This window comes from Pleuronectes platessa, chromosome 14, assembly GCF_947347685.1.
Source record: "Pleuronectes platessa chromosome 14, fPlePla1.1, whole genome shotgun sequence".
Classification (NCBI taxonomy): Eukaryota; Metazoa; Chordata; class Actinopteri; order Pleuronectiformes; family Pleuronectidae; genus Pleuronectes; species Pleuronectes platessa.
The window spans coordinates 7,970,183-7,997,819 of record NC_070639.1 but is presented as its reverse complement, the minus strand read 5'-3'; the positions used below and the strand labels follow the sequence as shown (position 1 = coordinate 7,997,819).

At 41.5% G+C, this 27,637-nt stretch overlaps 2 protein-coding genes across 3 annotated transcripts; both read right to left on the bottom strand.

Annotated features, from left to right (window-relative positions):
- Window positions 1–18,675: 18,675 nt before the first annotated feature.
- On the bottom strand, window positions 18,676–21,596 carry zgc:101559 (Ras-related protein Rab-33B-like). Of its 2 annotated transcripts, none has more exons than XM_053439321.1 (2): window positions 21,314–21,596; window positions 18,676–20,243 (listed from the first exon to the last, which is right to left on the bottom strand). In XM_053439321.1, the coding sequence occupies exons 1-2, from the start codon at window positions 21,569–21,571 to the stop codon at window positions 19,797–19,799; spliced, it is 705 nt and encodes a 234-aa protein (XP_053295296.1). In that variant the 5' UTR covers window positions 21,572–21,596; the 3' UTR covers window positions 18,676–19,796. The 2 variants fall into 2 exon arrangements, with proteins under 2 accessions (XP_053295296.1, XP_053295297.1); XM_053439322.1 differs by having other exon boundaries at window positions 18,676–20,237.
- Window positions 21,597–22,048: 452 nt separating this feature from the next.
- kbtbd7 (kelch repeat and BTB (POZ) domain containing 7) lies at window positions 22,049–26,895 on the bottom strand. Its single transcript, XM_053439310.1, has one exon. The coding sequence runs from the start codon at window positions 26,582–26,584 to the stop codon at window positions 24,713–24,715; it is 1,872 nt and encodes a 623-aa protein (XP_053295285.1). The 5' UTR covers window positions 26,585–26,895; the 3' UTR covers window positions 22,049–24,712.
- Window positions 26,896–27,637: the final 742 nt, after the last annotated feature.

Below are 27,637 nucleotides of genomic sequence, written 5' to 3'. Positions count from 1 at the left end.
TTAAAATAAGCCCAAAATTCTTAGCTCTGAAAGACTAAAATGAGACTTTAAAATAGACAAATCTTAAATTAACCCGAATTCTTCTAAAACACTAAAACACTAATTTAAGATTAAGTTACTTAAAATTAGAATTTAAGTCTCTTGACTAAAATTAAATTTAATTAAATTAAATTAAAGAATTGACACCTTAATCAGGGATTGATAATGAGCTTAAAAGTAGTTAAAATAAGACATAATTTCTTAAAACAGCATAACAAATATAAGTGACGTCTTAAATCAAGACTCCAAAACATTCTCATTTAATATTTTTTTATTAACTTTGCAATACAATTGCTCATCTCAACATCCAAAAAAGGACAACTTCCATATTCCAGAGCTATCATAATCTAACAGATTGAAAAGCCAGTTTTGATTTGAACCCCACTATCAAAAAAAAACATCAGTTATTGTAGCAGCATACTACAGCAATAAAAACCATGTTGCAGCTGCTTTGCAGCATATTATCCCACAGGAAAGGTTTTCAATCTCACCAACAAATGTGTCTAACTGTGATGAACTTTTTTTTTAAACAGAACATCAACTTTCTTTGAAAGTCTTACAACAGGCAGAGTGGGGCAGAGTGATGGACAAAGGGACTCACTCACTGAACGACTTCCACTCACCCATCGCTTTTTTGTAGTGAGGGGTCAAATCCTGCTCATGAATTGAATCTTGAAGTACCTCTGTCTGCAGTACTGAGAGTAGTGTAGAAATGCACTTGGGGTAGGTCATGTGCAGGGCATAGTAATATGCCATGACGTAGAGAAGTCCCTCATTAAGTCTGTCCATGGTGAAGGTGGTCACAGGTGTTTTTCCGATGGCGATCATGTAGTTGTCCTCAGAAACGAGCAGAACCGGAGAAGACAGGGGTTACTGCTGCATGAAACCATTAGGATCCTCAGAAGTCTAGATGACACAAATAAATCAAGAAGATTAGAAAAAACATTGCAAGTAACATAAACTTAAGACCTGGACTAGGACATTAGTGAAATCATATTGTACTTTAAAACACATAGTCACAGTAACCCCTCAGCATTAAGCCCACTGCAAATGCTGAATGCACAGCTAGTTCCAATGATGTTAGTAGTACATTAAGTACACTATGGAAAACACTTCCCCTTTGGAGCTTTTGAAATGATACAAGTTTATCTCAAAGTAACTAAACCTACGTAATATAAAATGTATGCCTGAAACACTAACATATATTATGAAATGTTTCAGTAAGTCTGTAAATCTCACCGCTAGGATATGGAAAAGAGCCTCACTGCTTGAGCCCAGTTTCTTCGGTGGCAAAGTGCTGGACGGAAAGAGCAGTGGCAGGGCTCTGAAGACAGCTGTGATATGCTCCACTGGTTTAATGGAAAAGGGACAATACAAGGTGGTACCATAAACAGTGGCGGCTCCTGACAAATTTCTCAGGGGGGGCAATTGTTGCGATGATGGCTAAGATCCACGGTACAATCAGATTGTTTTCTGCTTACCTCATCGGACAGCTAAATGGCAACATCAGACATCGACTGCATGTTCTATATGATTTTTTTGATACAGCTAAATCAAGTTCATAGTGAATGTTAACATGCTTTTGGCTGATGAATGAACTATCCCACTGTGGTCATCTAACGGTACATTTTCATCTACCATTTTGCCTCCTTAAATACCTCGGAAAGTTAAAAGAGACTGCTTTACAATAAATCACAATACTCTTTCTCCATCTGATAACATTTATTTTAAGTGCAGCAGTTGTGTTCTGATTTAACAAAAAAATGGATGTTAGCATAGCCTAGTAATTATAATATTTACAGTTCTCATCACACAACTTGATGACAGCATATATAAAAACTAGTGGCATAGCCTACTCATTGCAATATTTACAGTATTCCTAAAACAAGAATGATCCAAGGTGATAATCAAAACATTGGGTGCTATTTAACAAGAATTTACCCATAAGACACATGTACATTACAAAGCAAACAAAAAAATTGGCTAATGATATGCAATTAATACAGCTATTTCCAATTCAACATTTGAGTAGTGCAACAACACAACAACATTAAAACAACATTTCTCACTTGTATTGAAATTTTGCTCGTCTCTCTTTCAAAGCAGCAAAGTGATCAATGACCCTCTCATTAAAATCAGGCATGTTCCTGACTAGTTCCCTCTCCATGGAAAGCATGGCCAGAGCATTGAGACGATCCTGTCCCATTGAGTTTCGCAGGAATGTCTTGATTCTCTTTAAGGTCGAGAAACACCTCTCAGCTTCAGCAGTTGTCATGGGAGTGGTTATGAGGATGTTCAACAGAGCCACACTCTCAGATAGGGTCTCGTGGAGGTTGTTCCTCTGTAGAACCTGGTAGAGTGCCAATGCACCACTGCAGCCCTTGAAATCTGGACTCTCGTAGATAAGGGACAGTTCAGTCTTGAGCTTCGCCTTATTCAGCATGGGGTATGCCTTGGCAGTGGTGTTCAGAGCCTCATCAGGGAACACATGGCAGTACTGCTCAAACAGGTCTCCTTGTAGCAGCGTTGCACTCACAAGGTGGCTTGTGAAAGAGAACCTCTCGTTTGCATGGCCCAAGATGGTGTCACAGAGCTGTCAAAATAAAGAGAGTATATCACAAATTGGAAGTACACTATGAGTTAAAAACACTGCCACCATCCATCCTTGAATGTAACTGTAAATACAGAAGGGGTGATTTTTTAACACTAGGTTCCAGAGGCCTTAAAAAGGAGGTCTGCATGACTTTAGAATACAATACAGTAAGGTATGCAATGAAGTGAAGTGAGAGAAAAATAGAACAAAAAAAGAAAATAAACAAACAAAACTACAAAATCATCTACCTCCTTAGACAGCCTCTGCTTGTCTTGCTCTCCCAAGGCCCTCCTTTTTCCTGTAGTTCCTGCTGCTACTTGCTGCTGCTCTGGAGATGAGCTCTGGTCCCTGAAACAGACAGACAAGGAGAGTGTGTGTTAGTATATGAACGTATACAGTATGTCAATGCAATTACCTACAGTTCCTGTCTTAGAAAACCAGTAATAATAGTATGTTTTGTCCTGTTTTAAGATATCCTATACGAGCCATTACAGAGCCTATATTAAAAGGCAGTTAGGAAAAAGGCAAATAATATAGTTTCCCTGAATATGAAACGCTGCCATCAGGCAGAAGAATGTGTATTAAGATGCAAATCAAATCGCTTAAAATGATCATTTGTTCTGGCCTCCATTAAGCTGATGCAATAGAACGTGCAATAGAATAATGTGCAATAAATAGGTAAGTACTTAACTTTAGCACTCATACTTTAGCACCTGCACCTTATTCCCAAGTTCTAGTGCAATAGTTATAGTTAATAGTTTTTAATGAATCAATCATTCACTGTGCCCAAGACAAATTTCCCCATGGTGACAATAAAGTGTAACTTATCTTACCGTATGGCTTGAACACTGCTTGTGAAGCTCTGCAGAGCACGTTTGATGAAGACTGCATCAATATCCTTCTTCTGCAGCTGTTGGTACATAATGTCAACGTGAGGCATGATTTGATGAAATAGATGCAGGAAAAACTTGAAGTCATCGTCCTGCAGCATCCTCAGGTAGCCAGATGCCTCCCTCACTGTGGTGCAGTCAAATGAGCCGTCTGTGCTGATGGCTTCAAAACACTCTATGAGGTCATCTAGGTTCTCATAGACTGTGTTCACGACCCTGCTGTTGAAGTTCCATCTTGTGGCCGATGCTCTTGGCAGCCTCCGTGCAACAACCTGGTCGAGGATGGTGGTGCGTTTGGGTGACCGACTAAAAAAGCTAGAAATGCCATTCAGATCCGAGAAAAAAACCCTCACTGCTGGGACCTGAGAAGTGGCTTGCTGCATGATCAAATTCAGCTGGTGTGCATAGCAATGTAAATAATGTGCATTTTTGTAATGCTCTCGCACTTTTTGCTGCACACCAGCCTTCTCTCCTCTCATCACATTGGCCCCGTCATATGCTTGCGCGATGAGTTTACCCCTCTCTTCCTCGGTGAATAGACTGTTCAGTCTCTCCATAAAAGCAGTGGCAATCGAGTCAGCCGTTGAAGACGAGAGGGGGACAAACTCAAAAAAACGCTCTTGAACAGCATGGCTCCCATCAATGTATCGCAATACCATGACCATCTGAGTCTGAGTCGAGACGTCCGTTGTTTCGTCAGCTTGTATCGCAACGAAGCTGGCCGACTTCACCTCCTCCGTAATGCGTGCCCTAATGACAGCTGCCATGCAGTCGAGCAGCTCATTTTGGACGGTCTTGGATGTGCCTTTAAAGACGGTGGCCGTTTTTAAATGCTCCTCAAAAACTTCATCTAGGGATGCAATTAACTGTACCAATCCTCGAAAAATTCCGGGGTTGCTGGATCCCTCGCTCTCGTCTCGGCCTCGCAAGGCCTACTCGAATACACCGCAGAACTTAACACCGTCGATCAGGCGGCCCAGAATGTGGCGATTTTTTTCCCACCTCATCATTGTGCCGACGCAGTGCTAGCCTGTAGCCATCGTCCAACTGCGTAGCAATGTTGACGCTCCCAAACGCTGACAGTTTTAAGCAGCTGTCAATGTGGATCCTCGATGTTTCATGCTTTTTTATTTTTTCGGACAGATGATGCATATCTTTGAAACCTGTTGTAGTCCAAGGTGTTTCCGTGGTGCAGCCATCAGGGTGGATGAGGACGCAGGGGTAGCAGAAGAGTCCGTTGGCTAGCTCGCATCCTGCTAGCCAGTTTTTCCTCTCGTACCAGCACCGCGAAAATCCCCTGGTGTACGACTTGCCTCCTTTCTTTGATATTTGTTTTATATTTAAATTTGGTCGGGGTGGTCCTAATTGTTTAACAGCCAATTTTTCCTGATTGCTTCGACGACTAAATGGTAATTCTCTAAATGAAATGATGGAGTTGCTCTGAGCTGTAATATTCGCCATGACGATCGTGAATGTGACTGCGGCGGCAGCAAAGCACCACGTGACGTTCACTGTAGTGTACGTATGATATGACGGAATCACGTTAGTGCAAGCACTCCCGGAACCCATAGAGAATGCATTGCAGGGCTTGCAGTTTGAAAAAAAAAGCTTTTACATGAAAGTCAATGAGAGCGCTGGGGGCGATTTCCAGCCAGGCTGAAATCGCCCATAGCGCTCGGTTGGTATGAAACACAACTGCTCAGAGGAAAACAGGCTATCTTAATTTTTTACAAAATGTATTGGTTAGCATCATTATCACTAAAAAATATATACATATGATATATTATTAAAAAAAAATATTAGGCATATTATCTTTTTTTTTTTTGACTCAAGGAGGGCGGCGACCTATCGCCCTCTATTGGCCGGCCGCCCCTGACCATAAATAACTTTAACATAACAAATAATTACGAGACATTATTATATAAAATGAACAAGTCAATGTATTGTGACTTCACCTCCATTCAAAGTTTTAAGAGTCTTCATGGCCTTCTTCATCACTCCATAAAACTGGACCTTTGAATAGAAGGTTTTCCATCTGTTCTGCATCTCTGATATGTACTGGGAGTTGGTCGGTTGGATGATTCGCTGCAGCTCATCCAGCACCTGAAAAATAGATTCAGATAAAGAAAAAAAAACTGAAAAAAAGTACATTCTGATGACTTCTTCTTCTTTTTCGTCAAAAAAAAACATTACTTACATGACCCAGTTCTCTGAAACAAGGGTAAGCCTCTAGAATCTTTGTTGCTCTGTCTTGCTCCTTTAAAACATCAGAGGTGATGAAGCATCTTCGAGACTCAAATTCCATGTTCAGCAAATGAGTTACCGCAGCTTTGTTTGGCTTTTTGGACTTGTATATTTCTTGGAGGGTCTTGTAGTGTCTTGCTTGGATTTTCTGGCTGTACATGATGTCAACTGAACAAGCTGAAGACATTACAGGAACGTTATGGTGGAAAGGGAACATGAGATTTCCAAACTAACAAGTAAAACTGACAAATTAAATGTAATACAATACATAAATTCTTCATCACTGCTGTTCCGGTTCTGCGCTGGGGTGTTGGTTCTAGGTGACAGATCTACTAACAGGTGATCGTTCCAGAATAATGGTGGATGTACTGGAATCTCCATCATAGTCAGTAGTTGCAACGTCTGAACTGACTTCTTGTCGTGGTTTCTTGGAAGGAGGACCTTTGGACTTCTGACATTTGAGAGTCCCTTCATGAGCTTTTTGGCAACATGCTCCTGCGAGGCATACATAGTTAACATTAAAAAAAATGACAATAGGCTCAAACTTTCTTATATTCTAATTATAGCTTTCGGCAATGTCTTGCTCCATTTGAACTTTCTGTCACGATTTAGCACTGTATGAACAGAAATCTCAGTATTAACATCATACCAGCAACAAGCAAAAGTGACAATCTACTCACCCACTCATTGTTTGATGACCTGTCTTTTATCATTGGATAGTAATCCACTAGTCGCTTTGCCATGGCATTCACCTCATGTTTGGTGGGGTATCTGGAGTCCTCTGTGGCTCATGTTAGTCATAGTGTTTCTTATGAGTCGGCAGAAGAGCTCCTTGGATAGGGTCACATTGTGCTCGGTCCCAAGTCGTTTCTGTTCAAAGTAGGAGCGTCGCACCTGTTCAAGCTCACTGTCGGTGAAGACTATGTATTCTGGGTTTGACATAGTCACAAATTTAGAAGTATTGGCCTCCTCTTTTGAAAAGTCACTGCCTCCAGTGGGGGGTGATTGCTGAATTTCAGGAGCAGTATCCACCTAAAACACATTTACACAATCATTTATTGAGTAACTTTGTCATAGTATGTTCTTACTTGTTAGTTTAAGCATTATCATTTTGGGGATTAAAAAACACTATTTTATATCCACTGTTGAAATGGACTCAAAGCAGAAATGTCTAAACTAATGACATATTTATGTATATGAACCAGATTTAAACTGTGATATTGGAAAAATTTTGTACTGTTAAACAGTTCTGTTGTACTGTGTAAGACAAATCTGACCTTTTCATCTTTATTTACAACAAGCCATATAGCCCGCCGCCTCAAGAAATTTTCAGGACCAGGAAAGAGGTCTTTGATGTCGTCTCGGGAAAGTGAGGGGAGTAAGTCTTCTCCAATATTAGCAGCTGGAATATAGAACATTTACAGTCAGGGCCAAGAAACAAAGGTTATCATTTAATTCCCTCAAATTTTAACATAGCAGGTGAGGACATTTTGCCAACACCCCTTGTACAATAAGCACTGTTTGGACATTTACAAATTTTTCCTATTTTTACTTCAAGAGCAGTGAGTGAATTTGACAGCATTTATAAATTACCGGTACATATATTGAAGCCATGCAAATTACAGTAAGAGTGACAATAGAACCTTGCTAGATAAAACGCATTCACATTTCATGTCAGTTAATATATTTTGTAGAGATGAGCCAGATACTCTGCTGAAACGAGTATCCGGTACAGATAAAGCACTTTTGCCGAGCACAAGTATTATACGAGTAATACGAGTCAATATCTGTGATCGGACTGAATGAAAATCCTCACAGCGTCACAGCGCTCCTCCCCTTCACACACCGCTCTGCTCACTCACTCACAGAACAGCTCTCTGTCTCTCAGGTTCGCGGGTCTTTTCCGTTAACGTTTAGGGTTTCTTCAGCTTGAAGTCTGTTTTTATTTCAGTTTGTACTTACTTATTAACCAGTAGAGTTCTGTTAAACGTGGGTTCGTTCAGACATGCTGCTGGTAGAAAGCGACTCGTGTTGCGTCTCTGCCTGTCGGAGATTTTTTTTTTTTATATAACTTTTTTTTTTTAAACTTCACGCATTGAGTGTCTGACTACTCTCTAGCATCTGGCTACTATCTCTCTCTCTCTCTCTCTCTCGCTCTCGCTCTCGCTCTCCCTCTCCCTCTCCCTCTCTCTGCCGGTCGTTGGAGTTTTTTTTTTTTTTTAAACAGTCAGTTGGCTCTAACCAGTTTTATTTTACTTCACGCACTGAGTGTCTGACACTTTCTAGGTAGTAGTGGTATAAAAAATATTACAAATTAAGCTACACACACACACACTCCCCCTCTCTCTCATGATCAGTGATACAGAATAATGAGTGATACAGAGAGTATTTCAGCTGACACTGAACCACCAGTCAGAGTTTGCTTAACCTTGCAGGACAGTGAGGGTGGCAGTAGCACCCACCTTTCCCCCACTGAGACCAATATTGCATCTGGTGATGGAGGTCCTCCTCCACCAAAGACCAAGAGGACTTCTGCAGTATGGGACTCTTTCACTGTGTCTGAAAATGATCCCTCCAAAGCCATTTGCAAGCTTTGCAAGTCCAAGCTAAGCAGAGGTAGAGATGCAAAACATTACAACACAACATCTCTACATAACCATCTGCTATATGCCCATCACATTAGAAAGCCCACTGTATCAGCCACCTCTTCCTTCTCGGGTCACTGGTGTTCAGCTGGGTGCTACTAAGGGCTCACATTCATCTTCCTCTTCACCAATACTCACTGCATTTGCAGCAAAGCAGCCATTCTCAGCAAACCATCCCCGGTCAAAACAAATTACAGAGATGATTGGTAAAATGATCTGCACTGATCTTGAACCTTTCTCTGTGGTGGAGAGGAGAGGCTTCAAGACACTTGTTGGCTTTTTAGAGCCCAAGTATAAGATCCCATCGAGGCACTATTTCAGTCGAAATGTAGTGCCTGAACTGTATGGGGCAATGAGAGGGGAGTTGGTCCAGTCACTTAAGGCAGCTGAAGGAGGTGTCATCAACCTCACTACAGATCTCTGGACCAGCAATCACAACGCACATGCATATCTCTGTCTAACTGGGCACTGGTGTGAACGTGTAGGGGAAGCTTCAGTACAGAGGAAAGAAGGGCTGCTAAATGTTGGTGTGCTGGACATTGAGCACACATCAAACAACATTCTGTGCTGCCTTAAGGAAAAGATGAGAGAGTGGGAAGAGTCTGTTGGTCAGTCTGTCACAATACGGTTTGTTGTTTCAGATAATGCCAACATGGTGAAAGCTTTGACTGAATATGGGCACATCCGTTGCATGTCCCATACGCTTCACTTGGTGGTGATCAAAGCACTGGAGAAGGACAGGGTTGTGACATCCCTTCTCTCCAAAGCCAGGATCATATCTGGCCATGTTCATCGCTCAAGCAAAGCCAGCAACAGACTACATGAGCTGCAAACACAGTTGAACCTCCCCCAGCACACGCTCATAACAGATATAAAAACAAGGTGGAACTATACGTTCTACATGCTCTAGCGGCTGCTGGAACAGCGCAGGGCTGTGCAGATTATGACACAGGAGTCTAACATGGGTAGTGCTCCAACAATCATCTATCCAAATGAGTGGAGGTTAGCATCAGACATGCTCACGGTTCCTCACTGTTCTTTGTCCTTTTGAGGAGGTCACAAGGGCACTCTCAAAACACAGCGCCTCCATCTCTGAGGTCATCCCCCTCCTGCATGGCCTGTGCTCCATCATCAGGTCACTGCATGTGGGAGGTCTTGCAGCTGGTGAGGAATCTGAGGATGAATCTGATCAGTTCATGGCTGGTGATGATGATCAGGATGCCACAGTGGGGCTGGGCCAAGATGTTTCGGCTGAGTCCAGGGAAAAGTTAGGCACAGCAGCAAGGAGACTGGCAGCCAATCTGAGCAAAGAACTAGAATGGCGTTTCCAACCAATTTTTGCAAACTCCACATTTCTGCTTGCCACTCTCCTTGACCCCAGATATAAAGCCAGCTGTTTTCCAGGCAATATTGATGTGGAGGCACTGAAGAGGACATTACTCCACAGGATGGAGCTCTGTAACCCTGTGGCTACACCTGCAAGAAACCCAGAAGAGACACCTGACACCAGCAGCACTTCAGTCTTGTCTTTCCTGCAGAAAAAGAAATCGGCTATTCCAATGAGGACACATTTACCATCAGGTGATGTGGAGGCCTACCTGGCAGATGGGGACATCAGCTTTACCGAAAACCCAGGGAAATACTGGTCAGGCAAGCTTCAATGCTGGCCCAATCTTACAAGCTTTGCACTGCAGCATCTCAGTTGTCCACATACAAGTGTCCAGTTTGAGCGTGTTTTTAGCACAGCTGGAAATGTGGTCCGTCCACAGTGTGCAAACTTAGACCCTAGCCATGTGGAACAACTGGTCTTTAAAGTCAATGCAGATCTGAAAAACAGCATCGGACTATTTGATCCGTAGAACACTTACTCATACACACACACACACACACACACACACACACACACACACCTGGTGTGGAAATAAATTTAAAAAAAAAAAAAAATCATAAAAAAATGTCAAAGTTAAAAAAGAAAGTTATGTTGAGTATGAAAACACTTATTACATTTCACTTCATAATTGCAACAGCATGTGTTGTATTCATTGTTGAAAAACTTGTTCTGTAAATAGGGAGCAGGGGTGGGCACTCAGACTAAATGAGTTTATTTTGCATTTATACAAATTATATTCATCTAAATAAGATCATATTACTTAATAATTATTAAAATCGAGTCACACTCATGTGATAATTGATAAATGGAAAGTCGTTTCGGCCGTCATAAGACACTGAATTATTGTACGTACCTTTACCTTTTCACGTATCACCAGGTCCTGGTTCAGACGGTTCAGACAGAGCAGGGGAAAACGCAGGTCGGACTCCAGCTAGTTAACTCAGGCTAAAAACGGGGGAAATTATTTGGTGCTGTGTTATTTGCTTTGTGTTCGTGGCTCTCACTCTCAAATCTTTATTGAGTCATATTAATACTGCTCATAGTCGCAGTCCCGATTTTCGCGTTGTTTGTGGAATTGATGGATGCACCAAAGAGTAGCGAGTCTACAACTCACTATGGTATCACATTAGAAGAAACCACTACGAACACCTGGAAAGTGGCCGCAGCAACTCACGGAGAGAGCGGTCAACAGCAAGCCCGGAAGCCTCTTCAGCGGTGAATGCGTGGGCATACAGGCCAGCTGATGCGACGGTGCAAATCAGAGAGCATCAAACGGATGAAGCAGTGGTGGAAAACAGGGTGCAAGATGTAATGACTGTTGGGTCATGTCCTGCTGTAGACTCTTCTGCATCATGTCAGTCAGAGGTAAGTCTGTTGTTTCCTTCAGTACATAGCTAAGCTTTATTATCAATCTTTTAGTTTATGTCTCACCATTTCAAAACAAATCTCAACTGGATTGTCATAAAATGCTATTTTATCACTGCACATCAGTGTTTGTGGCAACAGTGTGTTTTATTATACGTTCTTTCCCCCCCCCCTTTTTTTTTTTTAAGGATGACATCAGGCATAACACTCTGACCAGAAAAGCTACTGCTACTATGTTGAATGCAAGAGAAAAAACACCATCTTTCACAGGTTTGTCTACATACAACATTATTACATTCATTTCATCTGTGGCTCTGTTGATTATCTGCATGTCAAATCCAAGTCAGTTTACAGTTACCTAATTAGTCTGCCTTAGCTGCAACTTAACTTGTATCTCCATGAGATTTCATTTTTAATAATGCCTTGTATTTGCTCTCTGCTATCTAGTTAGGATAATTTCATATTTTGAATTTACTTTTAATAATGCCTTATCAATTCGTTGAAAAGCATCATTGTGTTGATGTTACTCTTATTAATATTTGTATTATTTATAAAAGAGATTGTGTGCTAAACAATTTTAAAACTGGACTGTTTGGATTTAATTTGCTCTTCTTTCTTGACTGTTTTTCAGAGAGGTGTGAATGATGTCTTGGCAGCAATGCAGCAATATCAAGCCCTGTTGGTGACTAATCTGAGGAGTCAGCTACAAACTGTATTCCAGCAACATCAAGGAAGTGAACTTGAAAAGGAAGCGATGGCAGTATTCGACCGGATTGAGGATCCATTTTCCTCTGTTGCAACAACATACAGGCAGGACAACGTGATTAAGGAAAATTTCTATTTTGTGGAGTCAAAGGAGGTTTCTGTTGGGTATACTGCCTGCTTGAAGAAAAAAGGGTCCTCTCCACAAGAACCAAATGTTTTCATTACGTACCTCTGATTAAAAGTTTAGAACAGTTATTGTCCCATCCAAAAGTTTTAGAAATGATAGATCAGCCGCAAAAATACAGAAGTGGTGGTTATCTGTATGACATCATAGATGGAGAGCTCATGAAATCACACCCTTTATTTTCAGCCCGGCCCTCTGCTTTACAGATAATCATTTACTCAGACGAAATTGAAATCTGCAATCCACTTGGATCTCATGCTTCCAAGAATAAGTTACTAATGTTTTATTATACATTAGGAAACATTGATCCAAAATATAGATCAAAACTCGCTGCAATTCGTCTACTTGATATTGCAAAGAAGAGAGAGTTGTCTGATTGTGGAGTGGATGGAATTTTGGGCAGGTTGTATGAGGACTTGGAAATGCTATATGATGGTGTTAATATTCAAACTGCGAATGGGGAACGTGAAATATTTGGAGCATTAGTTTCGATATGTGGAGACACCTTAGCACAACATGAGCTTTGTGGATTTAAAGAGGGTGTTGGTTTCGCCTATAGTAAGTGCCGGCAGTGTGAATGTTCGTTTGAGGACATGCAAATGTATTTTGACGAAGACAATTTTGAGCTAAGGACACTAGAAAAACATGTTCGACAGTGTAGTGACATTGAGAAGGCAAATACTGAGTATCTTAGAAACAGTTTAAAGACTACATTTGGCATTAACAGAAGAAGCAAGCTGGTAGAATTTCCGGCCTTTAACTTGATTGAACAATCACCTCAGGATTTGATGCATATAATTCTTGAAGGAATTGCTCCATTATAAATAAAGTGTGTGTTAAAGCAGTTAGTTCTTTTAGGTCAACTAGACTTGGATGTTCTCAATACTGCATTAACTGGATTTCCCTACTCTCCACTTGATGTCAGAGACAAACCAAGCCCTATAGCTTACAGCACATTAGCTTCAAGTGATAATACATTGAAGCAATCCTCAGGTCAAATGATTGTTCTACTGAAGATATTGCCATTTCTTATTGATACAGCTAAAGATACTGAATACTACAAAATAATTCTTGAACTCATAGAAATTGTTAAAATTTTGTTTGCTCCTGTCATTGGTCTACAGACAATTAGCAAGTTGAAAAGACTATTTGAACAGCATTTAAAACATATGAAAAGTCTTTTCCCTGATAACAACATTACCCCAAAAATGCATTATTTGATTCATGCTCCATCGCAGATAAAACTCCTGGGACCAATGGTCCGTCACATGTGCATGAGATTTGAATCAAAACATTGTTTTTTCAAACAGTGGGCCTCAAAACTAAATTTTCGAAACGTTTGCAAGTCTTTAATAAGGCATAATCAAATGTATGAATGTTGTCAAAATGTAATCATTCTGAACACACTTTTTTTTAACGAGTGTGCATTGGGACCAACTTCAGAAATACGCAACATGTCGTATTTGAAAGAAAAAACAAGGGCTTTCCTTGGAACTGATGACATAGACAATGCAGTGTCTGTTAAATGGATTAATCTAAATGGTAATAAATATATACGGGAGAAGACATTACTTGTAACTGCTGTTAATTCCAATGATTTACCTGAGTTTGGACTTGTGAGTAATATCTATGTAATTAACTCATCATTATATTGTTTTGAGTTGCAGCAGCATACTACTGTTCGCTATGATGGAAATTACATGGCATATACAATAGAGATTCCAAACATGGCACAAGCACTGCACTGGGTTTTATTGTAAAACATTTTTATACTCTGTTTCTGCTTCATTCTAGCTCAAAATTAGCTGGTATATCTTATCAAGAAAAAGTAAGGCATACTTTCTTAAAATTGGAAGAATTGTTCTAATCGAAACATGCTTGACAAGATTAGTATTCTTTTTGAGCAAAAAATAAATAAAAATAAGACTTATTTTCTTGATACAAGGCTTTTTTTTTACTTTCTTGAAATTCCTTTTTTGCAGTGTGTAAATTGATCCAAAGTAGGCATTCACTCCTAGTGCTCATGCAGTGAGGAGTGGAAACTTATCTGTGCTGACAAGTCCCCAATAGTCACTGTCCCTTGATCTGACTTACAGCTCTGTCATTTTGCCTGTCATCCTAGATTCTTAACTTTGTTGTCCTAAGTTTTTGAGACTCGCCCCTGTATTTGGAGGTAATGGTGGAGGACACGTTGAAGAATGTAGTCCCACAATCCTTGGCTACAGCTTTGACCATTAACACACCCTGAAGCAAACACACTGTTGTTGAGCAAGACCAAAGGTACACAGACAACAACTTCTAACACTCACAGCTTCAGTCTCTGCAACGACCAATATTAACATAACACTGACAGACATGTTGAACCATCTCCTGCTGTAAGAAAAGTGATTTCACTTCAGTTACACTGCAAACATTGAAATGTGCACGAGGCTGATGAACAAGAAAAGGATTCATCTGCTCCCATGTGACTGAAAATCAACAGATTGTATCATACTCCAGTTGCTCTGTGTTGTAATTTTCAGTGACAAACACTGCGATACAATAATTTGCAAATAAGCCACAACTTACTGCTTGTGGAAGTAGACCACGCCACAGGGCTCTCACCACAGCAGCCAGAGACAAACCATTCCGGTTTTAGCATGTTTTATTCTCTTCAAAACACACTAGAACAGAAATAATCTTTACCTTTTAAAGCGACTCGCTTTGCAGCTCAGTTCTTTTCACAGTCTCTGTCTTACGTGTGCTCCGTCCTGAGTGTCTGAGAGCGTCTCAGCTAACAGCTCTCGCCTGTGCTGATTGATCCTCTGTGGTGCAGGTGAAGGAGCTCTCCCAGCCCCCTCACCTCCAAACCTCTGTTTAACTTGTAAATAGAAAGTTTCAATAAATGGCTTATACCAGCAGTGATTAACAGTTGTTAGGTTCATGAATTTGCACATAATAAAAAAATTTAACAGGGTCTCTGATGCTAATCTCTCCAGATGATTTTAGTCAGACGTCACTTCCGCTCTGATGTCTGACATTTCTGCATCCGCTTAGTATTTGTGTTGATATGAAGATTGTTTTCTTTTCATGTACTTGTAATCCCTACTGCCTCAGCATCCATACACTGTGGTTTATATTCCCAGCAGGATGAGGTGGACAGATTTACAACACAAAAAACGGATTAAGATGAGATTTACCAGAACCTCACCAGGAGCACAGCACTCTATACTAAATGTCAGTTATAATGAAACTAATACCTTCAGTCTTCCTGTGTGCCCGGAAAACAATCATGAAATTATATATTAATAACAAAAAATATTTTATACAGTTGTCTAAATCCGATTATATGAAAAAAATATATATATTTATACGGAGTAATAAAGGTTCAATGTTGCATGTATCAGAAAATGTGGAGAGCACTGTGCTGCTGTAAAAGTGTTGATCCACACATGACAGGCCTGAGGGGAGGAGACCTCACATGATAAAGTAACAATTGGGCTGTTACAGAAAAGATAAAGTGGTCATTTAGATACTGTGAAGTATGGCAGCTGAGGAGGCCCACTGATGAAAGACGTTGGGAATCTATGACAGGATAAACGTTTGTGTTCATGTTTGTACGAAAATAACAGATGACTGTCATACTAGGTTAAAAAATAATTAAGTCTGGTTTGATTATAGTGTGGGAGTTGCACCAGACACCTAAGTTAGGAGATAGTTCGGGTGCGAGTCATTTCTTATGAACCGTTGTCATGTAAACCATTTGAAAGACAAGAGATTTATGATGGAAACTTGAACCGAACTCCTGTCAAAGGTGAGAGTATTTCCACGCAAACTCTGACCCATGTGTACGAACGTTTTGGAGACGGGAAAGTGGCGACGCAGACGTGAGGTGGTGAACTGAAGCCAGATTATTGCTCCAATTCATTATTTACATTAAAACCAACAGCTTAGTTTTGCTCGCGCAACATCTCTGTATAGAAAACAACTTGCAGTAAATTACATTTAGATTCCATGGCGCTCCTCGACACACGGTTGCTGGGCTCGGGATACAAGCTCTTTGTTGACAATTTTTATACAAGTCCCGCCCTTTTACACAACCTCCTTGATGGATCCGGAAGGACTCCCTCCCCTTGTCCAGTGGCGCAACACGAGGGACGTCTTCATGTGCTCAACACTCCCCACGGCCCATTCAGAGGAGAGTAATGTCTCCTCCATCCTGAAACATGGCCTCTGCCTCGGAGTCAAACGACATTTCGCTCTCTTCGTCTTATACGTCGTCCCCAGACTTGTCGCTTTCACGCCGAAGACATAGATCACTGTTTCGCAGTGACTTGCTAGCTGTCTCTTTATTTTTATCCTGTGAAGCAGCTACGACCTTGTCGTACTTGGACAACGTCGCCTGGTGTTTGATGTGTGGTCGCAACAACGAGAGGAATAAATAAAATAAGGACTTTCTTTCCCCCTGCATCGCCACTGCTGCACCCCATAGCTTTTTCTGCCGGACAATTTGTCCCGGATTTTCCTCCACCGCTTCGGAACACTCGTCGACGTGCAACCCGATGTTCGCCGAGATCTCCTTCCAGGAATTTATGGCCATCTGTGTGTCCTTGTACTCGGCCAAGGACGGGTTGTACATATGGTCATATTTTCGCACCTCTTCTGCCTAACGTTCTTCGAGTTGGTCCATTCTTCAAAATCAAGTCCTTGGTTTCTGCCATGGCGGTATTATGCTATGGAACCGCAAACTAGACTCCGGACGTGATGTAGTTAGCAGACCAATCACAGCCTTGCGGGCTGCATGAGGCTTGTGTAGCTTTGTCGTAGAAATTGCCAGACGCACCCAAGCCGCAAGAGGTGGTACGCAAGGAGCACTCAAGGGGCTCTTGCGTGCCTGCGGAATATCTGACTATAAATCGGCCTTTAGGCTGAATCTTTTATGCTTAGATCTACTTTTGCTATCATTGATGCTGGTGTACGTGTGACGATATGATAACTAGAGCAGAAACAAGAGTAACTTCCCCGCAGGTGTTTGCCTCAAACTAGTCCTTTAATTTTAGGTCACTAAAGTCTAATTAGTTCAACTTTGAGTCCAAGTGACAACTGGTCAAAATTGAAAGAAATTCCCAAGAGCCCACTTAATATGTTCAACAGGCCAAACACATGTTTTGTGGGGAAGCCATGACCTTGAAAATTAAATTAGTCCATGAGTCCAACTGAACAAAGAGGAGGGAGTCCTTCCGGATCCATCAAGGAGGTTGTGGAAAAGGGCGGGACTCTTTATCAAAATTGTCCATCGTATGTCTTTATATTGTTTACCTTTCCTGAACTGAATGATGGTCCAAGTGAAACAGCATGGTCTGCGACTACTTTTCAAACTAGTGTGAGGGTGTTGACTTTACACAGCATGTCTGTGCAGCTGTTGAAACAGGCTGCAGGAGTCACATTACTATGACTATGGTTGGTGTGTTACAAGCTTTTACTGCCACACAGCTGGGTGTCCAAATGTCAGCAGCTACCAGAGTTCAGAATTTTAAGCTAGGTCTGAACACAGCACTATGTGAAATGATGAAACACTTGCCTCTATTGATCTATGTGATTTCTTAGTCATCAAGTATGTAAGAAAGCCTGGGTGTGTATAACTGTTTAAATTTATTTTACCAGATGAACCCTCCCAAGCAAAATAAAAACCGCTCGCCATATGCAGCGTGTTAATTCTGAACCTGAAGCAACAGCGGGGTATCTTGCTCAGAGAAGAGAAAGGTATGTTAAAACATTTAAGAAATGAAAAGCACAAATAACGCAACATGAAGTACATATTGCTCTTATGTGTTTGTCATTACCTGGACGAAATGCATATTTTCATTAAAATGTTCATCTTTCATTAGTCCAAAATAACTAATGATCAGCAGGGAAAGATTCCATAAGCCAAGTCAAGTGAGTTGACAGAGAAAAAGAGAGAGAGAGAGAGAGAGAAGGAGGGCTGCATCCAGTGCTTACAGAGAAAGTAAAATATGGCAAACACTGTGTTAGACCTTACGCCGACACCTATGGAGAACATTCCACCAGTTCTGGTTGATGTCGATGAAGCACATGAGCAGCCAGAAGAGGCACACGCAACGTGCCCCACTTTCACACGTCAAGTTTAATGAAATGTTTGTTCACGACAATGTGTGCCCCACTTAAATGTTCTTGAGATTTTTTATTTAAAAAAATGTTCACGGAACGTTTGTGTTTATGAAAATTCTGTGAAATTAATAAAATTCGGTTTAAATCAATGTTTTGTATGGAATTAGTTTTTTATCGATCTCTTTAATGATAGGAGGTTTTCAGATAATTTGGGGCGACTTCTCATCATGTGGTGTGACCAATAATTCCAAGACCTGTATTAAATTTAAAGTAAAATATAGAATTTCTGTGGCTGAATATTAATCACTGATACAGTATGCTTAAATTAATGGTATTTTTATTTATTTTTTATCAATTTTATGCGCTTTACAGGAAAAATAAGTCTTAACTACATTTGAGAAGTGGACGGGGACATAAAACAAAAATGAGATCATTATTTACAAAACTCAAAAGAAATGCAAATACTTTGTTTCTAATAACTTTATATTATTGAGAAATTGTGAAAAATTAAATTAAGCGCATAAAGGAAATTTATTAATTTTAAGATAAATCACAGTCCCACCACCACATTACATTTTTAAGGCCACAGCCAATTCATCTAGATGAAAAAAACACATAAAATAATTTGAAGTTTGTATATGATTTTATGTCTAGACAACATTCCTCCAGCCTGAGACCTAAAGTGACAGTGTCACTTGTAACTCACCCAATGAGTGGGGTGATGTTGCCACGTGGCTGACTGATATTCTCTCAGAGTATTTGACAAATGTTGTCTATATTTAGTAAATTTTTGTGGTAATTTAATGCTTACTTACAAATCTTAAACTTTTATTTCTGCATTTTCTGATGACCTCTCAGGGCCCACCTGCCCATATGTTTAAGTTCTCATATCGATTAAAAATCTGAAAACAAGACTGAAACATGCAACATTTGCTCAATCCAATTGAAAATCGTGCTACTTTTCAAATCACTTTTATTAATTTGCAGCTTTATATTGTTCCAATTCTTCGTCCCGCTGTTAAACATTTGCATTATTGAACACATGCATGAAAGTACCGGTCAAATATGGATAGTCCTGACGTCATAAAGCTGGTAATTTGAGAGATGAACATGTAATAACAGCACCAAAACTTACAGTTTTAGGAATTGCATGTCACTGTAAAACAATTATAGAGAATGGTTACTTCACAGTTTATCTCACTGGTCCCTTTATGCACAGGGAAATCTGGTTTTCCCTTTCCTTACTGTCTACTTTGGATTCTGATAGTTGTAGTGCTACTAGACGGCTGATTGCATATAATTCATGTGCATAATAAAATGTACTCTGCAATGCTGTGAATGATTGCATGTAAAATTTGATAAACACATACTCGTCATAACTCCAAATCGATTTGTGCATTTCATTGAAATGTTGATTCAATGTTGTGCAAACTTAGATATACATTGTTACCCATACTGTCACAAGCTGTGCCTTACAGTAGGAAGGGGAAAGTGCAAAAATTATAAGAAGCTTTTGTTCTTTCAGACATTTCAACGTTTGAAAGCTCAACTCATCGCTGCGTTTCTCAGCCTCGTGATTGTTCCAGACGGCCGGGGTGACCGTCATAAAAGTCCATATAAGATGGAGTTGACCTTAGCATTGACAAGCTGCTTCTTCCTGCTCTCTCGGGTTCCACAGATTACTCACACCGCCCTCACGCAGCTGCTTCAGTCTCAGAGGCTTGTGACTCTTCAGCCTATAAGCGATCGTCAGAAAGATGGCATCGACGTGCTCCTTCTCAGCAGGGTCTTTGGCCGAGGTCTCAAACAACGGGAAGTTGTATCTGTCAGCGAGACACTGGGCGGCCGCCGTGGGGACCTCCCTGCACTCCCTCAGATCACACTTGTTTCCCACCATGATGCGCGGCACCAGGGGCCCCACGCAGTGCCGGCTGCATTCCTCAATCCACTCGGGGATGCTGTCGAAGGACGGGAGGCTGGTCACGTCGTACACAAAGATGACAGCGTGGACGTTGCGGTAGTAGTGCTCCACCATGCTCTTCCTGAAACGCTCCTGACCTGCCGTGTCCCAGATCTGCAACTGGCACAACAAGAAACAAACAGTGATATAATATTAGTTTATAACAGTCAAACAGTGGTGTTACTGTAGATTCTTCAGATCATCAACCAACACTAAGGAAACACTGAAACCAACAATAACCCTCAATACTCTCTGACATCCCGACCCTTTCTGGTTTCTCCGTTCCAAGCCTTTTTGTTCTTGCTGAAGATATTAATACTTAATACTAACACAGATCTATAGTTTATATAGCCTATATAGGCTTTAATAACAGTGTAGTAATGAAGGTACATTTCACCCAGTTCAACAGTGCGATATGCTTTCTTTTCCAACAAAAAGGAAGGCCTATGTGGAGGGAATAGGACATGGACACACAAACAATAAGGCAGACAGGCCTCAGACTGAGGTAAATGTGAGAACCACAGAGTCCACACATTACTGTTAAGATGCCAATGTATATATCTAAAAGGGTAATGTTTAAAGATAAATATGTAATTAACTCAAACATATGAATAAATGTATCTTTTAACCCGATATATGACTGTGGGAAGATTAGGGTGCAGTGAGTAGGAAAAGTTGATCTAAAATTCAGATTCAAAAGAAATGTTGCAAGAACAATAAAGAAAGGTCGACAGATGTTCTCTGGCTTTTTCTAATCTGAAGTGATTAACTTGCTGGTAGATGCAGGACAGGTCACCCACCATCTGCATACAGGTGCTGCTCAGTCTCTCCATGTTCACATATGGACCACGACTCAAAGATGGTTGTGAACATTTAGCAGTAGAATGAAGTGTGTGTTTGTGTATTTACTCCCACCTTGATACTCTCTCCAGTTAGCTCCATGTTAAACTCCTCCATGTTTGTGTATGGACCACGGCTCTGAGGTGGTTGTGTTCATTCCGCAGGAGAATAAAGTGTGTTTTGTGTGTGACGGTGTTTCCTCTCGTCTTGATACTGTCTCCACACAGCTCCAGCACAGACTCTCTATGTCCACATATGGACCACGGCTCAGAGAAATTACTTTAGCAGGAGAGTGAAACGTGTGAAGTGTGTGGCGTTGTGTGTTTGTGTTTGTGTGTGTTTCCTCTCACCTTGACACTCTCTCCATCCAGCTCCACCGACCTCTCTCTGAAATCGACCCCGATCGTCGCCTCGGGGTTTTTCAGGAAGGTGCCTCCGCAGAACCGGTACGTCAGACACGTCTTCCCCACGTTGGAGTCTCCGATCACGATGATCTTAAAGGTCCGAGCCTGTGCGGTGTCATGGTCGTGCTGTGCAGAAAGCTCCAGAGAATCGTTTCTGCTGAAAACTGTGTGAAATTCCTCCTCAGCTTTGTTGTCTTTTGCCATTTCTCCTCATCTCGCGGTCTGGTGAAGAACTTCACTCAAACATCGCGAGAGCTGGAGAGACCGCAGATGGACGAGTGTTGTCTGCACCGTTATTTACATAGATTGAATTTAAGGTTATTCACCACTTTACATACATTTCACCACATGTACCACTTATTATGCTTCAATGGGAATAATTTTTGCACAAAATCATTTAATTTGGCTGCTAAACCTCTTTCTCTCCTTGCAATGAATTAGTTTAAATAAGGAGCTTATCAAATAGCTGATTCAAATGTCAGGGAAGGCAGTTTTATTTGTAAAGCACATTTCAACAATAAACATAAAATATAAAATTCATCGTGACAAATAGTTAAAGAAACATAAGACTATACGAAAAATCCATTCAAAAATATACTAAGAGTTGGATGCAGATTTTTTTTTTTTTTAAATAAAGGAGTGGAAATAACTGTAAGAAATGTAATTATTTGGAAAGTTTGCAGCATTGATTTAAAAAAACTCACATTTCTGGGGAGCTAGTTTCACAAATGTGGAGGAAGCCAAACTTCTCCATGTTTAGTAACAGGTTCTTAAAACAATCTAGAAATATGTTTGATAAAAGATGAGCTTAAGTTAAATTCAGTGTCGTGCTGCATGCTCACCATAACTTGAACACACTAAGCAGTTGCTGTTGTAACAAGCTACAATAAATTGACCACCTTCCTGTTCAATTTTGGGTGGACAAAGAAATGTTACTTAATATATTACGCTGTGTTGCTGATTATCAATTTATTGTACCTACAAATTGATTTGTTGAAAAATGTCAACATTTAACTAAATTATAACATCCAGCAATGGAAGTAAAATATGTATTTAAAAATGTAGACACAGCTTTGAATTATTCCCAAGCTTTTACTGTTTTTCGCACACTATGACATTGAGTGTGACCTTCATTTTCACCCTGCTGTTGCCATATAAATACTTTTATTTACTACAAAGTTGAAAAATAAAATAGATCACATTTGAATCTTGTGTTTTGTTCCTGTTTTTTTCCTCATGTGCTTAAAGAAACTAAAACACACTCACATGTTCTTCTGCATCAGACACAGATGTTTAATTGACAAACACAAAAACAGCTTAATCATCCAAACCACCTGTTACCACAGCTAACCAACCCTCCCTCCCTCCTCTCGCACGAACGCACGCACACAAAATCACTTCAACCTCCCATCATAGACAACAAGAAGATCTACACTCATTTACCAGTTTATTATGTACAACTAAATAATACAGTCTCAAATGTTTGAGTTTTAAACTCAACTTAATCAACATTTTGGAGGCTGCACTGTCTCTAATATTCTGTCTACCACATTTACATCAATGAGACTAGACAGATTAAAACACTTCAATGTGATTCAAGACAGATAATAAACTGGTAAGTGAGTGTACGGGGCAGTTGTTGAGGCCAATGGCTCTGGGACAGTTGGAAACATGCAGACAAAACTTCCTCACATAAAATAATTAATCAGGACTTAACAGTACAAGTCAAAACACCTTGTGAGTGGATTTCTGATTGTAACATAAGTGTTAAGTAAAAAAAACAATCCATAGATACAAAATCATACACACAAATAGTTTAAAATAAATTCAATAAAATTTATAATTTTTCATCAACAGCTTTCACATTACACAACATCTAAAGAAAAAACAATTCAATCATGGCATACAGGCTTTTTTTTAAAGCCAAAACCTGAGTGAGCATAGTACAATGGCTTCTACATTTCATACAGCAGTTATTACCGTGTGGGACATCGGGACGTGCATGACCAACGTTACAAGAACTGCAAATTCTTAGGCCCTGTAAATGACCGTTAGTGTTCAGAGCCATGATCGTGAGCCACTGGAGCTGCCATATGTTCCAAAAGTCACAGTCACGATTTTACATCGATCATAAGCAGGACTGCTCCTGCATTCCAGCTAAATATTATGTTAGTTGTCATGTTATTAGCATATTCCAGTCTACATATAAACATGTCCATTTACTTATCATTGGGAGTACTACTCTGTATGTGCAAACAGTTTGACATATTTAAAGTCTTTTTTAGCTCAGGACAAGCTGTCAAGTTAAGTTAAATACCAGCCACTCTGCTCGGTATTAACCAAGCACAAAGTATCTGATGAAAGACGCAGTTAAGTTGCTGGTTTGCCATCGAATTCTTCACAAAAAAGCCACAAGGATTTATTTATCTCTTTCTGTAACATTGCGAGACAGCATGTTTTTTGGGGGACATTTTGACCTATTTTTCTGGGGAATAGTTCATGGATGTTTGTGACTGTTTGACTGAATTCAAGGGGACTGTTAGGCCGTGGCGGAGGTGTGTTCTAACCCTATTGCGTCTAATTTTCTCATTGTTGTAACCCAGAAACTACTTGACTTCCTGGATTTCAGTGAACTTTTATGGAGGAGTGGAAATGAGCCAAGGAAGAACCCCATATAAATTTGGAACAGATCAAGATAAACGGGCAGATCCGGGACACTTTTGTAAACTGCCTTTAACAAGGCAAGATACTTTTTTTTCTTAATTTTCATACATTTAGGCAAATGTTTAAATATCTGATGTGGGGACCTGATCTCAATAACTGCAACAATGTTCTCTCCAAGCATCCTTCTACTATGGAAGTGTAATGCTACACATCTCACGAGCAGCCTCCATTCAACTGCCCTCATGCGTGTGCTAAATAATTATGGTAGATCCTCTACTCTTCTCTATAGAGGAGACTATTTTTAGACAGTTATGTATGTGACACTACTAGACTTCACGCTGTACCTCCTGCTCGCAGATCATGGTACAAACTGAGGAACAAAGCCTTTCGCTCTTGGCTCTTGTTCACACTGTGTGAAAAAGACTGAAATAACTAAAGAAACCATTCCTGCTTCTCTCCCCTCCCTCCTCCAGTGAATTAGTCAGGACCAAGATTTGTAAAATGAAAAGATAGAAAGAAAATCATTTCCTCTTCAAAACAGCTTGTGCTTCTACTCTCAATGGCTGGTTTCAATACTGACTTTAAACTGGTTGTGAGACTTACTCCATGAGACAGAACCCTGTTAATATCCGTTGAATCACAAATACATTTGACTTTTCTTTGACACAGTGATGCATATCGCTACCAGTTCTCGTCTGAGAAGGAGCTGGAGCTACCAGAGTCAGAATCTGCGTCTGTCAACCCGTCAAAGTCCCAGTCAGCACTGGAGCCACTGTCGTCATCCTCCTCTGTAGAGAAGCTGTGAGCTGAGCCGAGGCACGCTGGGTACACGCGTGTCGAAACGCACACGGGCCCCAGCGTGGACACGTACACCGCCATGACGTTCTTCCAGGTGTCCTTGGTCGGGTCGTACTCGTGGATGAGGACCCTGTTTTTGTTGTGCTGTAGTAAAGTCTGAGTGAGGAGCAGCAGTTTGCTGTTGTGCTGGATCACCTGGTAGTTCAGAGCTCGACTGTCGATAGGAATGTCACCCAACCTCTTCCATTCCCCCCTGGTGGGGCTGTAGGCCTTCACCACGGGGATGTCACACACGCAGATGATCTGGTCCTGAAACACGCAGGCCTTGTGAAGCTTGTCTCGTCTTAGCGACCCGCAGTGACGCCAGCGGTTCCTCTTGGGATCGTAGCAGAGCATCCTCCTTTTGTTCACCACGTAGAGGTGGTCGTTCAGCGCCACCACCTGCATTTTACCCAGAGAGTGAGGCAGAGGGGCCACAAACGTCCACTGGTTCCTCTGGACGCTGTAACACTCGACCTCCTTCAGCCTGGTGTCCGTCACTGGGTTCCTTCCTCCCAAAAGATACACGTGACCGTTGAGGTAGCCCATCCCAGAGTGGATCCTCCCCAGAGGTCTCTCTGCCAACTCCTGCCAGCTGTTGAGCACAGGGTTATACAGCCAGAAGTGTTTAGAGAGGTGTGAGGCGAGGTACAGGTGGTTTTCAGGCGTGGCACAGGCGATCAATGACTCCATGGTGGAGCGTTTGTAATCCTGACTGCTGAGGTCCTCCAAGGGGGGAGCCATGAAATACAGGTCCTCGGAGTACGGGTCACAGCACATGATGTTGTCGTTGGGCAGGCCGAAGAAGAGGATCATCTCTTTTGCGTTGACGCCTATTCTGTGTTTTGCCACCTGCTGTGCCTCAGACATGCCACAGCTGTCCTCTGTGGACCTGTTGAAAAAGCATGCGAGGTACTTCTCAATGACCGGCCTGGCCATGAGGCCCTCCAGGTAGAGCTTGTCCTTTTCGGTGAACAGGTTCCAGCGAACACACCTCAGCGCCTGCAGAGCATCCTCCCTCCTCTGCGGGGCATTGGCCTCTACCCACTGCAGAGCCGCCGAGCACACCTTTCTCTCGCAGTCCACGTCCAAAGCGTCCAGAGACAGCAGGTCCCTGAGCTGCAGCAGGTCCAGCTCGCACAGGTCCCCCCCGCTGCACAGCTGGCTGAAGTTCTTGGCTATGAAAGCCCGTGCGCTCTCCTTCAGCTCAGTGTTGTCGTAGGTGTCCGCGAACTTCAGCATCCCCACACAGTTGGAGAGGTCCAGCCTCCGGGTCATGAAGCTGGAGCAGGCCCTCCGGATGTACTCCAGCTGGAGCATGTTGGCGGCCGCGTACAGCCGCTGGACGTTGCCCTCCGTGACGGTCACCCGGCCCGTGTAGCAGTACTCGATGATCACCGACATGCTCTCCGGGTCCACGCCGCGGATGAGCACCCGCTCCTGCCCGCTCTCGTTCAGGCCGCCGGTGAACATGCTCTTGAAGTAGGGGCTGGCGGCGGAGAGGACGTTGCGGCTGCACAGGAACACTCGGTCCGGGTCACCCCCGGTCGAGCCTCCGCCGGGCTCCAGCGACTCCTCCTCAAGCTCGACGCCGATGGTGACGTCCCCGAGCAGGCGACAGTCGAAGAGCAGCTTGAGCTCGTTCACCAAGCCCCGGGCGTGATTCGCGTCCTCCAGCACCTCGGGTCCGCTGAAGCAGCTCAGAGACGAAGCCATGGCGGCGGCTTCACTGGGGGGTTTGGTGTTTACCTTCAAATGACATGATCCGAATAATGACACATGCTGCTCCCGGGTGGAAATCACACATCAGCGGCTGAAGGCTCCGCCGATTCTCCGGACACTCTCCGGGCTCCACACGCTCATAATGTGTCTTTTAAACCAGAGACAGTCCGCCGAATCGTTCCTGTGTAACCGCAGAGTCAGGTTTCTGTGAATATTTCTACTATTCACTGTTGTTTTCTGTTCTCAGAGCTGAAGTCATCAAGACAGAAAATGTGTCAATAGATAAGGTCAGAACGACATTTCCGGAAAAATTATTTTCAAAATTAAAACTCAATTCCATTTTGTGTTGCACGCATTTTTATTGGTTTCGCTCCAATTTCAAGAAAAACACATTTTAGTGGATTTTGAATCCATTCTAAGCATTTGAAGTATTTCTGTGTGCTATATTAGACAGTTACTTTCAAAATGAAGAAAGTGTTGTCTTTTATTTTGAAAGGTGTCATCCCCAGGCTTCCGCTGTGGGTCACTGCTCGTTCACACAACCTTGCTAACACGCTTCTGATTGGTCTGTTTAACTAGGTCAATTTAGAATTGGTTGGTGTTGATAAAATCATAAAATCCAAGCCATTAAAGAGAAGAAAGAATTATCTTTAAATTGCTTCTGGTTGAAATAAGGGTGTATTTATTATTATTATTTGTATTATTATTATGATTATTATTATCAGTAGTAGTAGTAGTAGTTCTAAAGTTTCAGGTTTTATTATGCAGGTTAACATAGGGTCAATAGTACAATGAAAGGTACAATATTATGACATATTCACATTTATTGTTGAGCCTATTTATAACGATAAAATACTAAGCCATACTGTTGTTTTATATTGTATATATTGATGTATTAGTAATAGATCTCACTTAACTATATTACACCCACAGCATAATTTTTTCACTTTGTCTGTCACTTCTCATCAACATATTTTAAGGGCTGTAATAAATGTTTCCTATATGGGAAACTACATAGTGTTTGTGCTAGGTGCTATTATTTCTAAG

Bases quoted from the DNA above. Each gene is read 5' to 3' on its own strand.
- zgc:101559 (XM_053439321.1), bottom strand. From the start codon at position 21,571: ATGGCAAAAGACAACAAAGCTGAGGAGGAATTTCACACAGTTTTCAGC. The intron at 20,244-21,313 runs GTGAGAGGAAAC...TTGTTGTGCCAG, and splicing joins TGGATGGAGAGAGTGTCAAG to TTGCAGATCTGGGACACGGC.
- kbtbd7 (XM_053439310.1), bottom strand. From the start codon at position 26,584: ATGGCTTCGTCTCTGAGCTGCTTCAGCGGACCCGAGGTGCTGGAGGAC.